At 40.5% G+C, this 13,961-nt stretch overlaps 2 protein-coding genes across 3 annotated transcripts; one reads left to right on the top strand and one right to left on the bottom strand.

The window, feature by feature from the left end:
- Positions 1 to 1,322: 1,322 nt before the first annotated feature.
- Positions 1,323 to 5,661, bottom strand: vti1b (vesicle transport through interaction with t-SNAREs 1B). Its single transcript, XM_047610474.1, has 6 exons — positions 5,265 to 5,661; positions 5,120 to 5,178; positions 3,601 to 3,789; positions 3,209 to 3,382; positions 2,977 to 3,038; positions 1,323 to 1,968 (listed from the first exon to the last, which is right to left on the bottom strand). The coding sequence occupies exons 1-6, from the start codon at positions 5,359 to 5,361 to the stop codon at positions 1,863 to 1,865; spliced, it is 687 nt and encodes a 228-aa protein (XP_047466430.1). The 5' UTR covers positions 5,362 to 5,661; the 3' UTR covers positions 1,323 to 1,862.
- A 307-nt stretch (positions 5,662 to 5,968) lies between these two features.
- On the top strand, positions 5,969 to 12,267 carry rdh12 (retinol dehydrogenase 12). Of its 2 annotated transcripts, none has more exons than XM_047610472.1 (7): positions 5,969 to 6,135; positions 6,728 to 6,846; positions 7,656 to 7,811; positions 7,915 to 8,019; positions 8,561 to 8,770; positions 8,918 to 9,107; positions 11,274 to 12,267. In XM_047610472.1, exons 1-7 carry the CDS (start codon positions 6,062 to 6,064, stop codon positions 11,374 to 11,376), a joined length of 957 nt encoding a protein of 318 aa, XP_047466428.1. In that variant the 5' UTR covers positions 5,969 to 6,061; the 3' UTR covers positions 11,377 to 12,267. The 2 variants fall into 2 exon arrangements, with proteins under 2 accessions (XP_047466428.1, XP_047466429.1); XM_047610473.1 differs by having other exon boundaries at positions 5,993 to 6,135; positions 6,731 to 6,846.
- The last annotated feature ends 1,694 nt before the right edge of the window (positions 12,268 to 13,961 follow it).

Raw genomic sequence — 13,961 nt, 5'->3', positions numbered from 1 at the left:
TTCCCAAAACTCATTAGGGTTCATCTTCCGCCAATCAATCAGCAGACTCATTAGGATTTATGTTTTGGTGACAATAAATGTAACAAAACTAAGACTCAAACCATTAACGCATTAGTTATAGCATAAGATGACCATGATGGCACCAGCTGATAGATCATGAGCTCACCAAATTCATTAGGGTTCATCTCCTGGGGATAAAGAATGTCAGGACAAAACAATGTGTTAAACCATCAACACGTGTTTGACATTTAACAGTATAAGCTGAGAGTGATGATGCTAGAATAAAGTGAGGAGCTCACCAGGCTCATTAGCAATAAAGAGCCAAGACAAAACTCAGGTTATATCAGAGCTGTGTTCTAGTGCCACAAAAATCTGTTGGATTTTTTGGCCCAACAAGATGTCAACAATAAAGATCTTCTGGGGCCAGATGACAGCAAGACAGCGTGGAGAGCATCCTAAGAGTAGCCCTTCACTGGACACCTGAAGGTAGAAGAACCAGGGGACGACCCCCCAGATCACCTAGGAACCTGACATGGGGAGATGTCCAGAAATATTGACCAGAGTGGAGGCATAATGGGTAATAAGTGATTAAGTTAAGTAAGGTCTGAGGATATTGACCTTAAACAGAATAAGTAAAGAATTTTTTCCCAATGATGGAGCTGGAAGTAAAGAAAACAAACTAAACAGGATTCATCTTCTGGGGAGAATATAAGACAACATCAGGACAAAACCATTAACACATGTATAAGATCTTAGAGTGAACTTGAGAATCTGACCCGATGACGGCCCCCACCAAACGTCATGTTCTGAAAACATTATGATTAAAAACTATGTCAGTTCTTATAAGAAACATTAGGAAGAGTTTGTACTTTTTAACTTATTGGTGTGGATTATAAAAATATTGCATAATTTAACTAAAATACAAACTTAAAACGTATGATTTGCACTTAACAACAGTAACTCTATAAATATGTTTTTTAGACAGAACCCCACCCCACCCCCCCACCTCCACCACCCCCCACCGCCTCCTGCTCACCTCTTACTCAACACAAGCAGGTCACCAAACATGTTTTTGTACTGTGCATCCAGACGGGCATGATAGCGAAGCGGAAGAAAAACACTGTGGCAGATGTAACACTTCACTGACACCGCACCAAAAATAACCTTATCACCAATTATTTGGGAATTAACTCCATAGTAACAGATGCTGTTTGCCCCGCGCTAACCCGACCCCGCGGCCCGGAGCCCGTTATCTCCACAGAAGATGTTTTCTTCAAGCGTTCCACTGCTTTTCCAGGAAATACGAGCTATGACTCCACATGGAAGTTAAAGATTAGCTTTAATGACATGATGACGGTCAGATAAGGAACCGGGATCGCTACTTCTAACAGTGATTATTATCAGTATTATTATTATTATACAGTGATGAGACATGAACTGTTAAGAATATCAAGATTAAGACCTTTCACACATTTTCACATTGACGTCAGTAATGAATTTGACCTCATTCGTCAAACACAGGGGCTCTGGGAAAGGCAACATTAAGAGATCAGACTCTGCAGGAGTCATTTCACCATGTACCTTCACCAGTGAGTCCTCCCACGTGGGAGTGAGCAGTAAGTCATTCGCTGATTCGGCTAAAATCTTAATCATCTCTGGGCTCTGTCGCAGCCAGAACACTCTCCCGCGTCGGTGGCATTGACAGACTGAACGGTGCAAATCTCAGTTCAGAGAGCGTTCGGAGGTTTGGTCCATTAACAGTTTCTTGGATTTGCCGCCGCAGTCCCCTCCCAGGAAAAAGGCTTCACCCGCAGGAACAGGAATTATTGCTACTGGATGGTGAGTGGAGACGGATCCACGGCTCAGGGCTTCTTTGATGGCCGGAAGAACTTCAAGTAAACCACAGCGCCCAGGATGCCCAGCTCCATTAGAATGATGACGGCTAATAGCAACTTGTTCGTCACCAGCCTACGAGGCGGAGGAGAGATTAATTAATAATATGGCCATTACACCCAAACCACACACAAACCGTCCTGCAGTTATTTGAATAACTAAATGTTTGGTTTAGTGGTATTTAAACAAAGATGACAAACAGTGAGCAATGACTTGTGTTTACATGTCCTTTATTATCTCATGTGCAGATTTCAATCTTTTACTTGATGTTCATTCATGGTTTATGTATTTAAACTGTCGGCTGCTGTGCTACATATGTAATGAACTGTATTTATAGTGGTAATATACATTTCTATAAATACTATTTATTAGTAATTGTCATTATATTTATTGTAATGAAGTTGACTGATTGATGATGTGTGTGGTATAATTATATATTGGTGCAGTTTATTAATTATATATCAATGCATTTTGTATAATAAATCCATACATTAAATACAGGGACATGTAATATTACAATAAATCATAGGGTGATAAGAGCAGGACACATTTCAGGCTTTTTTCAGTCCATTAGTCTGGATAAATATAGTTCATACAAATAAGTTAAAGATTGTAAGTTGCACATGATGATATTTTAAAAGACTTGGCCTCACTGGCTTCTTAAACATCAATTCAAATACTTTTTAACAAGTAACTAAATTCAGTAAAATACAGTAATAAATTAAACAAAAGTAATTCAGAATTTAGGAATTTTTAGATTTTTATTTATTTTTTTTACAATTTTATTTCTAGTTTTGATTTTCATACTTTTCCAGACCTGGAAATTTATAAAAATCAATTTCCATACTTTCCATATTTTTTTTTGTTTGAAATACATTGCATTCAAACAACAACATTCATTCACTCATTTACAATAAGGAGAAGTGAAAGAGGAAGCGTGTTGACAATAAAGGGAAACGATATCACGATGGCTAAAAAAAAAAAAAAAGAGCAGCAGCAGATCTGAGGAGGCACCTCGAACTCAACAAACACAAAAAGTATGAGATGATTTAGACGTTTAACGTCTGCACGGGTGGCACTTACCGTCGAGACATGGCGCGAAGGATTTTTCTGCTGCGACTGAGGTTTTCTCCTGTATCGACCAACTGCACAGAGACGAGAGATGGAGGAGATTTAACAAACTACAGTCAGATTATTGCTACTAAATGGCAACAGCCTAAACTGCACTCATCAACAACATTTTTCCACAAATTATATTCATATAAACAAACGGTAAACCCGTCCCACAGGAAGGTGACAATGATCCACAGCTCACTCTGTTTCTGGTGCGGTCCAGCTGCTCCCTCTGCTCTCCCAGTTCCTCGATGATATCGTTGCCGATGTGCTCCGTCTCAGCGGCGAGGCGCTGGCTTCGCTCAATGCTCTGACTGGCATTGTTCAGAGAGTCTGTGCCCTGGAGTAGCAGAGCTCTCTGGGACTGCAGATGTGTCTGTGTAAGGGAGGGAAATGGCCACGAGATCAACACAAATTCTACAAATCAACAAACATGTACCAGATACAAGCGCAGTGAAATGTCTTTGCACGTTGTCATATTGCTCAGTCAGTCACTTTTACACTCCAACTGTATTTTGACACAATCAAGTAAGAAATCACACAGATATTTAACTCTGATTAATAAAATTCATTCTCAAATGGGCCCACACTCACACTCTGTTGATTCTGTGATGAGTAAACGCCCTGATGCGCTGGTTGGGACGAGAAGCCAAACCCGGGCACCGAGCTTTTCATGTCCCTCTGCAGTTTGCCGAGATCCCGGCGATACAGGCGCAGCTTGGTGCTCATGGTGTTCCGGTAGGACGGAGGCGCAGAGCGCAGCTCATCTTCCATTCCTTGTAACTGGTGCGATGCCGGGCAAAATGGAAATTTTAGATTTACTCTGAATTCTCTTGTTTAAGCCTCAGTTTTTTTATTAGCTGAGCAACATATTCACACATGTATATGTGAGTGTAAAGTCTTAACTTTTGTGTCTGGTGTAAAGAAAAAGGACGAGTTTCATTCATTTCATGAAGGATAATTCTGTCGTACTTATTTTAATGTATAAATCTACTCAAACACTTTAGAAGGACCTTTGACTTTATAATACAACTTTTGGGTTTAGGAAAAAAAGCCACATGGCCACATTTTGATGCATGTATCAACGTTTAACGCACCTATATTGTATAAAGAACTTTAAAAAGTATTTTGGGGGTCAAGGAGAGGGTAGGCTGGATTGTTTTTTAGCAGCTTGCATTTATTTTGTCTTCTGCTCGGTCTCCCTACTACCCACTACTTTACTGCTTAAACCATGTTGACGTTTCTGGACAATCCCCCATGTGTTATGTGTGACGTGTCCAGGATATAACAAACCTCCACAAAACCTACAAAAAAAACTATTCAGTCAAGTCACTGATGTATTAAGGGGAAAAACAGGCTAGAAAATACACGCCAACTGAAACCACACACCATACATGTGGTTTAAACAAAAAATAAAAAAATAGGTCACCACAATTAACCGAACCAAATGAAACCTGGGTGCAAAAATGCCAGCGACCTTTGAAGGTGAAACAATGACACATTTAGAGACGACCTGTTCAAAATGTCTCAATAAAGTTGGGAGGAGCCATAGAGCAAAAAAGTCCTCGAAGACGATGATTATAATATTATCATTCAATAATATTATAATTCATAAGGCAGATTGTAGCCTGCCCTCTGTTTTCAATTTTGTGGCTGTGGTTTGTAGAAATATTGAATTCTGTTGTGATCATTCAAGATTCAAGATTATTTATTGTTTATTGAGTACCTGTGTACACAGAGAAGAATGAAATACTGTTTCTCATCATACAGTTAAGTTGCCACCTTTATTTATGCTGTTTCAGCATAAATTGAAGATTACAGCAGTCATGTGTTACATTAGAAATGCATTCACTGGTACTATTGTACCTAATTTAGTTTACCTGTGGCAAGAGCCTTTCAAAATAACACCTGTTTACATCTTAACAAGCTACCAGGTCAAATCAAAACAAAGCTTCCTTATCTCAGCTCTTAGACAGAATAGTCTTCTTTACACGAACATGACAAGTCAAGAGGTTTATTTAAACTTACATTAGCAAGCGTATAAATGTTAGCCGAGGTGTAAATATGAATACAACATAAAGTGTAGGCATGATAAACAAAGAGTGCGGCTCACCACTTCCTCAGCCTCCCCCTGCCTCTCATCAAAGCTCCTCACCAGCCTCTTCTTCTCCTCTGCAGGGATGAGAACACAAGTTTAACAGTATATCCGAAATATTAGCTTAAGTCAGCCAGCTTAAACTACAAGACAATTTGTTTACCTCCTTGGCATTTCAGAGCCCTCTCCGGCATTTGCTTGAGCTCTTCGTACAGAGACTTGTACATTTCGTGTAACTTCTCGAATTCCTCCGAGGACATTTTGCAATAGCTCTAGCTTTACTCTAACTCAGAAAATACTACTGTCCTTCTGTGTAAAACAAAAAAAACAACGATAGCTGTGGTCTCGTCTATTAGTTGATCTTGTGGTTTTGCTTTGATGATAATCAGATCCCCGGGACTCTTCCGCATGACGGCTCTTGTGACATAGCGCCTTAAACTCCGGATGGAAAATAAAATATAAAAAACATTTTAGTGGAAATATTTTAATGGGAATTCGAGTAGATTAAATTTCACATTCCACGTATAATTTAACCCCATGTAGTAATGCCAAATATTGTGCGAAAACAATTAAAAACTACGTCAATATTCATTTTACACAGGCACCGCGAAGGCAGCGCTAATGGCGGCTTCTGGGAAGTGTAGTTTTAAAACACATCTGGCTGAGATTTCTCTATTTTTTGTCTTTTTGGTAATAAGTGCTGCAGTGTGTGTGTTTACACTCAAATCGAATTTACTAGAAACAGTAAAAGAAGCTATGCAAATTACTTTAATGGCACTTTCTTTTAAAATAATGACTAAAAAACGAGTTTTTTAAAACTACATTCCCATGATCCTGTTCGCGGTGTATCTCCCCCCCACCCCCCCGCTGCGCTTTGGCTGCTCGTAATGCTTTGACATCAGCTGTTCTACCAACACTACAGTAGCATCCTGCTGGAAGACACAAGGACTCCGTTGCATTATGTTTCTTTTATTAACTGTCGCGGGCCTCGGGGTGACAACGCTGCTGGTGGTTGTGTTTGCATCACACATACGGTGAGCTGAAAATTATTAATCAATCATTTCAGTGTAAATCTAGGCTGACTGCACCTTGGCTGACATTATAATTGCACTGGAGTAATTATTGCTATTTTCATCTCCAGTATGTTTGATGAAGACGCAGCCCTTTTTTTTAATGCATCTGACTTTCATTTTAACGCATTGTCCTTTAATGGTGATTTCAAACGGCGTTGGTCATTTTTTTATTTATTTTTTCACCGGCAGAAAATTGGTGAAATAGAATAACAGAGCAGTGGGAGTTTTTGCATAGAGATGAATCGTGTGTCTTCCATCTGAGCTGCTCGGGCCTATCAGGGGCCGGAGCGTGGGAGGAGTTATATTTGTGTGGATTACTCCACCAGAGCTATTGGCTGTGGGGCGGCACTGATCAGTGGCGTGTGTTGCACATTTAAGTACTGTTCGTTATTCACAATTCTCTGTGAATATTTAATAGAGTCTGCCCATGTGTCCAGCCCTGAAGGTGACATAGCTGCCTGCAGAGGGGACAGCTATCGAGGCGTCTCCATGATACATGTTCATGCGTGTGTATGTGTGGTGGTATTAATCAGAAGTGACTGTGTGTCAATAGAAGATATGCAGCGGGAGGAGTTTGCAAGTCCACGGTTCGTATGGATGGGAAGACAGTTCTCATCACAGGAGCCAACACGGGGATTGGGAAGGAGACTGCACTGGACCTGGCAATGCGAGGTGACTCTACTTTACCCATACCCTGCTACTGACACAAAAACAGCAGCAGTAGGATTCAAATGAATGACATATTTATTCTTAATCACCAGATCACCTCATGACACATTAACTGTATGCATTTGGTATCGCCCTCCCCATTTTAAGATGGATTAGGCCCCCAAGACAGTGGTGACAATGCAATTTTGTTTCTGTTGGCAATGAAAGCAAAGACCCCACCAGTTACTGTTTGTTCTTGACTGCACGTTTTTTGGACAAACCCTGCGAGCTGTATGCTCTTGCATGGCTAATGCAGCTGCAGCCTCGAGCTGCCTCCTCACTGCAAACACAATGAAACCTAACTGATTCTTTTAAGCCTCGTGAGTTTTAAGGCTTTGACCATGCTGTATCAGCATTTCTATGTTGTACTCAAAAGCTCCTTGAATTGAATAACACTACATGTGGGTAGCTTGAAACCGTCATGTAAATATTTTGTCCAGCTTTGTTCAGGAAAGTGTGCAAATCATTATAAAAGTTATCCATAAAGTCCCCCAAAAAATATTTGTGTTGTGAGCTCTGTTTAATTTTTCCACACAACCTCAAAGTTTCTTAAATTTACAGCATGTAATTAGCATATAAAGCTTTTTTGTTTTCTTCCCGTGAACTAGTTGTGTCACAAAAGCCAGTTTAGCTTGAAGAATGACGTAAAATATGGCTTAATCATGAAAAGTGCTTTCATCAGCCAAACAACCCCATGTGTCTCATCTTCTTGGATGTAATGCAATTTCTGTTATTGTCATAGTTTAGCCGTAGCTTCATTTTTCACGTGACAGGGGCTCGGGTGATTATGGCCTGCAGAGACGTGGAAAAGGCAGAGGAGGCTGCGGCCAGTATACGAGCTACGTACCCGAAAGCACAAGTGGAGGTCAGAGAGCTGGATTTGGCCGACACCTGCTCCATACGAGCCTTCGCACAGAAATTCCTGAGAGGTGAACACAGTTATACAATCATATCAACATACAGGGTGTTGTTACTGAACACGTTTCACACCTGACATACTTTTTTTTTTTGTTGTTATAATTTCTTCCTCAGAGGTCCAACATCTTCATGTCCTCATCAACAACGCTGGAGTGATGATGTGTCCCTACACAAAAACGATCGATGGCTTTGAGATGCACATTGGAGTCAATCATTTGGGTAGGACCTTACTTATATCTGCTACGTTTAACAACGCAAGGAAAAAAACAGTGTTTATGATCAGTTGAAGCAATGAATTCTTCCATGTGTGCTATGCTGATGGAGAAAGCTGGTTACTGCACTACATGAATGAACTAGGATGCATGATGCTAGAGTTGGGCATTTCAAAACCCAGTGTTTATGATCAACATTTAAACCACCGCACAAATGGGTAGCAAGAAATCATGTAAACAGTGTAAAGTTTTTAAGGAAACCAATGAATTTACTTGTTTAATCATCATCTGCCCTCTCCGTTTCTGGAAGCTCTCTGCTGGCTAATGCAGCTGCAGCCTCCAACTGTCTCACTCTGCACAGCTTCTCACTTTTTCTTGCCACTGAAACCTTATAATCAAACCTTGGTTGTCTTATCTGAGTCACTGCACACAAGAATAAACTTTTCCCTAAAACAGTGTCGTAAGAAAACGGTGGTTAACTCGGAAAAGAGAGGCACTGTTACTTCACAAATAAAATGCATTAATGTTATGTGTCTCACTTCTATCAGGTCACTTCCTGTTGACGTACCTCCTCATCGGGATTTTGAAGCGCAGCGCTCCGGCTCGGATCGTGGTGGTCTCCTCTCTGGGACACAATTTCGGCTGGATCCGCTTCCACGACCTCCACAGCCAGGGCAGCTACCACAGCGGATTAGCGTACTGCCAGAGCAAGCTGGCAAATGTGCTCTTCACCAGAGAGTTGGCGCGCAGACTCAAAGGTACGAATCATGGGAAAGAAAACAGATGACCAGCTCCGCTCTGGCAAACAGGGTAGCAGCAGAAATGGAATCCCTGACGTCTTATGCCAAATTTAAAACAAATTTCAATTGCAGGCCATTTGTCATGAGCTCCCATTGCTTTCACAGACACCAACGTGACAGTGAACTCGGTCCACCCTGGAACGGTAAACTCTGACCTCACCAGACACTCGACTCTCATGGCGATATTTTTCACCGTCCTGTCCATGTTCCTGAAAACTCCACGGGAGGGAGCACAGACAAGCATCTACTGCGCCGTGGCAGAGGAGCTGCACTCCATCTCTGGGAAGCACTTCAGGTAAGGAGATAACAAGCTAGCAAGCTAGCAAGCACGCTACTGACATGTAAACACAGAAGCTGAACATGGTCCACGACGCAAATGTGCGACTCCTGCAGGGAATACAGGAGTTAGCGTAGCAGTGGAAGGGAAATGTACCCTGGAAAATGCATTTGGTAATCCGACCTCATCGTCTTTATTAAAGCTTTCCATTCCCTAGTGTCTTGTACAAAACCACATGCAAGATGCCACACGGTTTTGCCATTAGACTGTTTGCAATTTTTATTACACTTGAAAATAAAAGGGGATGGAAATGAACGGCCCATCCATCCATCCATCCATCCATCCATCCATCCATCCATCCATCCATCCATCCATCTGCTGCAGTGAGACCAGCGCAGTCATTTGAGATGTAGCCAACGATGAAGTCAGGAACCAATCAACGTTTCCATTTGTGGAACGTCAACGGTTAATGCAGCTAAGGCGTTCTCTAAACAAAGCGACTGATGGGATGCTCTACCAGTATTTTGTGAAACATGTACAAGAGGGTTACCAAGGCAACCAGAGCCTCTGATATCCACTAGCGACCGGCCGACTGCTGCAAAGAGGCGGACGACAAGCGCGAGGGATTATTCCAGCTGAGCTGTTTTCATGTACTAGGGGACCTCTTGCATTCTCACTATTCATCTGAACAGCGTGTTGTGCTGTTTTCTACCACAGTGTTTCATTGTTTATAGTTAAAGCTGCACACAGCAAATGAAAATGTACGCTAGCAAGACCCCGTGGGAGGCTCTTCAAATGCTAATGCTAGCAAGCTAACATTTTCGGAGTTAAACTCAACTGCTGAACCCAGTCGCAATGTCATTAGGTTTACATACACTGATCAGGCATAACATTATGACCACCTTCCTAATATTGTGTAGGTCCGATGAACATGGGCCTCCTGAGAGTGTCCTGTGGTGTCTGGGAACAGGATGTTGTTAGTGGGGGCCTTTGGGTCCTTTGGGTTGAGGGGAGGGGCCTCTATGGATCATCCCACAGATACTTGATCAGTTTGGGTTCTAGTGAATTTGGAGGCCAGGTCAACACCTTGTGCTGTTCTAAATGTTTTTATGAGTTGTTCATAAATCGTGTGTGTGTCAAGCTGCATTCTGCTGCCATCAAGGAATGTCCTTGCTATGTGATGGGGGTGTCTGGTCTGGTACATACGGCCCGTGGGCCAAAAACGCCCCCTCCAGAGGGTCTAATCTGGCCTGCGGGATGAACTTGCAAAGTGCAAAACCTAAATTGAAGACATTAACAGCAATTTTTCTAATAAAAGTAACTGCTATTCTGAAGTTTCTAACAGTTTTAGTAAGAGTTGTGGACATAACACAACAGTGAGATCTGGAACTATGCAGAAATTGCATTAATTTTTCTTAAGAAATGTCCAGTTTCTTCATTACAAGATTGTAAAAATGCAGTTTATTAAGTGTAAACACTTTCATAATGTACTTCTTTGCACTGAAACAAAGGGAAATATTTGAAGTTGTTGTTATATATAAGTTAATAGGCTATTGTGTTACTGGTCCGGGCCCCTTAAGATCAAACTGGGCTGTATGTGGCCCCTGAACTGGTATATGGCATTAATGTCATGGCCGATCGGTGTATATTGGATGTATTACAAAAGTTGTGTACACACTTTTACCGCAGTCTGTCCATCCAAATATCGACCTCTTGATGGCATTAGAGGAAAAGTCAGGGACTCTTTTTAATCATCTAAATCTCGTGCACTATGTTTGTGTTGACCAAACTCTAGAATAATCCAGTAGCATCCCTCTGGGCTTGCAACGAACATATAAAACGTAAACCCTCACAGCTTGTTTGACTTTGGGAAACTACCCAAAGGCATGTCGTAGCCCTATTTGTTTTCCCTCGTGAGAATAGCCGTCCTTTTTTTTCTTTTTATCCTTATTATTGAAATTTCTGTCCACAAAGTAGATAAGCTCTGTTGCCGCAGATTAAAGCGCAGGAGACGTTTGACGTAACCGCAGGTTTTAAAAAAAGAAACTTAAAAAAATATGGTTCGGCCGGCGCTTACGATCACGCGCAAGGTCAAAGAGAAATTAGACGACCGCACTCAAAGAGTGATGACTCGTGCTATTATTAGCCGTTATGTAATAGCCATTCCTCCTCCTTTCATTTCAGCGACTGCGCCCCTGCCTTTGTGGCCCCGCAGGGAAGGAGTGAGGAGACGGCGAGGAGACTTTGGGACGTCAGCTGTGAGCTTCTTGGCATCGAGTGGGACTGATTCAGCCTTCAGACCGGCGCCAACTCAGTTCTTTCAGGAGTTAACATTCATTTCAGTTTCTTTTTTCCCATTATGGTTTTGATGTTCTGTACATTGAATACCTAATAAGCAGTCAGGTAAGTCAAGTAAGAGGTGACGTGGAGTTGCTTTTTTGTGTAATAATGTAGTAATTACATTATAATTACTTGCGTATTCTGGTGCTCTATGACGGCTCGCCAAACCAGAACTACTCAGTAATATTATCATGTAAACACAAATACCTTTTTGACTATTTTTGTGACACAATGTGAAAAGCAGTGTAAGCAAAAAAAAAAAAAAAGCGACTTGATGTGTTTTAGGCTTTAGGATACACCGAAGGGTCAATGCAGGGTAAAAAAAAAAAAAAAAGAAATTAAAAATAAGACCAGCATCTTTATCAATCCTTGTTTTGTTTAATTTTTTTTTTTTTTTTTTTTTTTTTAATTTATCCAGCTTGATTTTTGTGCCAGCATTTCTAAAACAACTGCAGGGGTTCTTTATAGTCTTTCTAGGTCAATAAGAAAACTTAAAAGTCTGAGCCACAATTCCCACCTTGTGTGATAACTGTCGATGTACGAGATAAGGTTTTTTCTATTTCAAACAAATTCCGAGCTGGAATCATGTCACCGCGATGACGGCAGCTAACGTTAACCCTCCCTCATCGACGCAGCCTGCACATCCTGGAGGAATTAGTTTTACACGGATAAAAAAGGATCTCCCTACGTCATGTTTCCTTTGCAGCATTCACAAACAAAAGTTGCCAAGAGTTTACATTCTGTGTTTTATACAAGTGAAACATGCCTTTTACTACACTTACATTCATGTCAAGAGTTGAATGTTTACATTTTATGTAAATAAACGGAAATATTACTATCACGTCGTTTGTGTGAGTCCTTGGAAATGAAGGAATGAATGAACGTGTGGTTGTAGGTGAATAGGGTAAAATTTTTAACTTATAGATATCACCAGTTGATTACTGACATAAGTACAATATTTTTTTGTATGACAAGTTTTCTGTGAATTTATATTTAAATATGCAAATTAGCAGATATCCACTTAAATATACACAAATTTGCATATATTTGCAGAACAGAAATCTGAATAATGACGAATGTGAGGTTCAAAATTCTTGTTTCATTTTGTTAACATATTAGATTTCCAGGTATTTAAAGAGGGGATTTTAAATATCTCTTTTTTTATAATCACTTTTCATTACAAAATACTGTTAACAGTTAGGAATAAAATGTTATATAAACCAGGCACTGCATGTGATTTGAAAATTTCCCTTTTGCAAATACCTGCAGAATGTAGTTAAGAATAAATGAGGAATGTTTGGTTTGTGTGAGAGCTACTGAAGTGGAGATTTCTAACTCAGAGTAGCAGAAAAACTCATTTTGAGAAAACGGCCTTTAAAGTTTTACATTGTAAAATCATGGATATTTTTAATTGGAAACCACTATGAACCAAAACCAAATCTACTCAAATGCTTCAAAACACATCATATAATCGTATCAACATATATAATATCAAAATATTAGATTCAATTTTCAATAAATTCATTCAACATGAATGATGATCGTCTCCACCTTACGGCTGGATGAACTCAGATGAGTCTCTCCTCGACTTCACGTGTCTTTTCTTGCTAATTTTGAGCTGTAATTTTCTTCTTAGAGACGATTCACAGCATCATTAAATATCCATCACAGATAAAAACAGACCAGCAGAATATCCAGTCATGTGATGCTTTTGAACGAATCCAATCAGATATCGACACCAACCAATGAGAGTGCAAGTTCAGCTTCAGATCGGTCTTTCTACTTTCACGATTGGTCGCCAATACAAAGGATATGACCATATTTGGAGCTGACAGACTTCTGCAGAACAAACAGAGCTTCACAACGGTACCTCATGTGTCCAGGTTGTTGTTGTTTTGTGGTAAATCATTATCAACCCGTCTGAATGATTCTCTTTAAAGCACAGTGTAAAACTTTCATCTCCCCCTTCTGGCAGCGAAAGTTATTACATGACCAAACAACTGTTGCGTTTGCCTACAGTGAACAGCTGCTTCTCTTCAGTCTCCAACACAGGGTTCATTTTTGTTCTCATTGTTTCCAACCCTAGAGAGTAAGTCATACAGTCTTAGTCAAGTTTATAAAGCTAGCTGTTGTCGGCTGCTCCACTCTTCACCTCTGTCAAAATGAATTATTGCCACAGTTAAAAACTGCGGTTAACTGTGAAATACAAAGAGTTACACAACTGGTGTGACGGGCTGCATCGTGTGAACCGGTCTGGGGAGGTCTTGAACATAGCGTAGGTTCATGAATATATAAAAGTCCTGGCCTATAGCTTTAATAATTCATATATTCTTCACTTTATAGAAAAGAAACCAGTGAAAACACCACAACAATCCTTTTCTAATCTCTTATTGTGTTATTGTCATGGAAAAAATATCACATTTTGAAGAGTTGGCACAACCCTGCAAACTAATTTCCTGTCTAGTAACAAATTAATCAATGGTCTGGTGTAGGTGGGTGCTACATGTCTAAGTAACATCCACATGAATGCCA

The sequence above is a fragment of the Mugil cephalus genome, chromosome 17, assembly GCF_022458985.1.
Source record: "Mugil cephalus isolate CIBA_MC_2020 chromosome 17, CIBA_Mcephalus_1.1, whole genome shotgun sequence".
NCBI classification, from domain to species: Eukaryota; Metazoa; Chordata; class Actinopteri; order Mugiliformes; family Mugilidae; genus Mugil; species Mugil cephalus.
The sequence above is the reverse complement of the archived record's forward strand: the minus strand, read 5'-3'. Positions and strand labels throughout refer to the sequence as shown.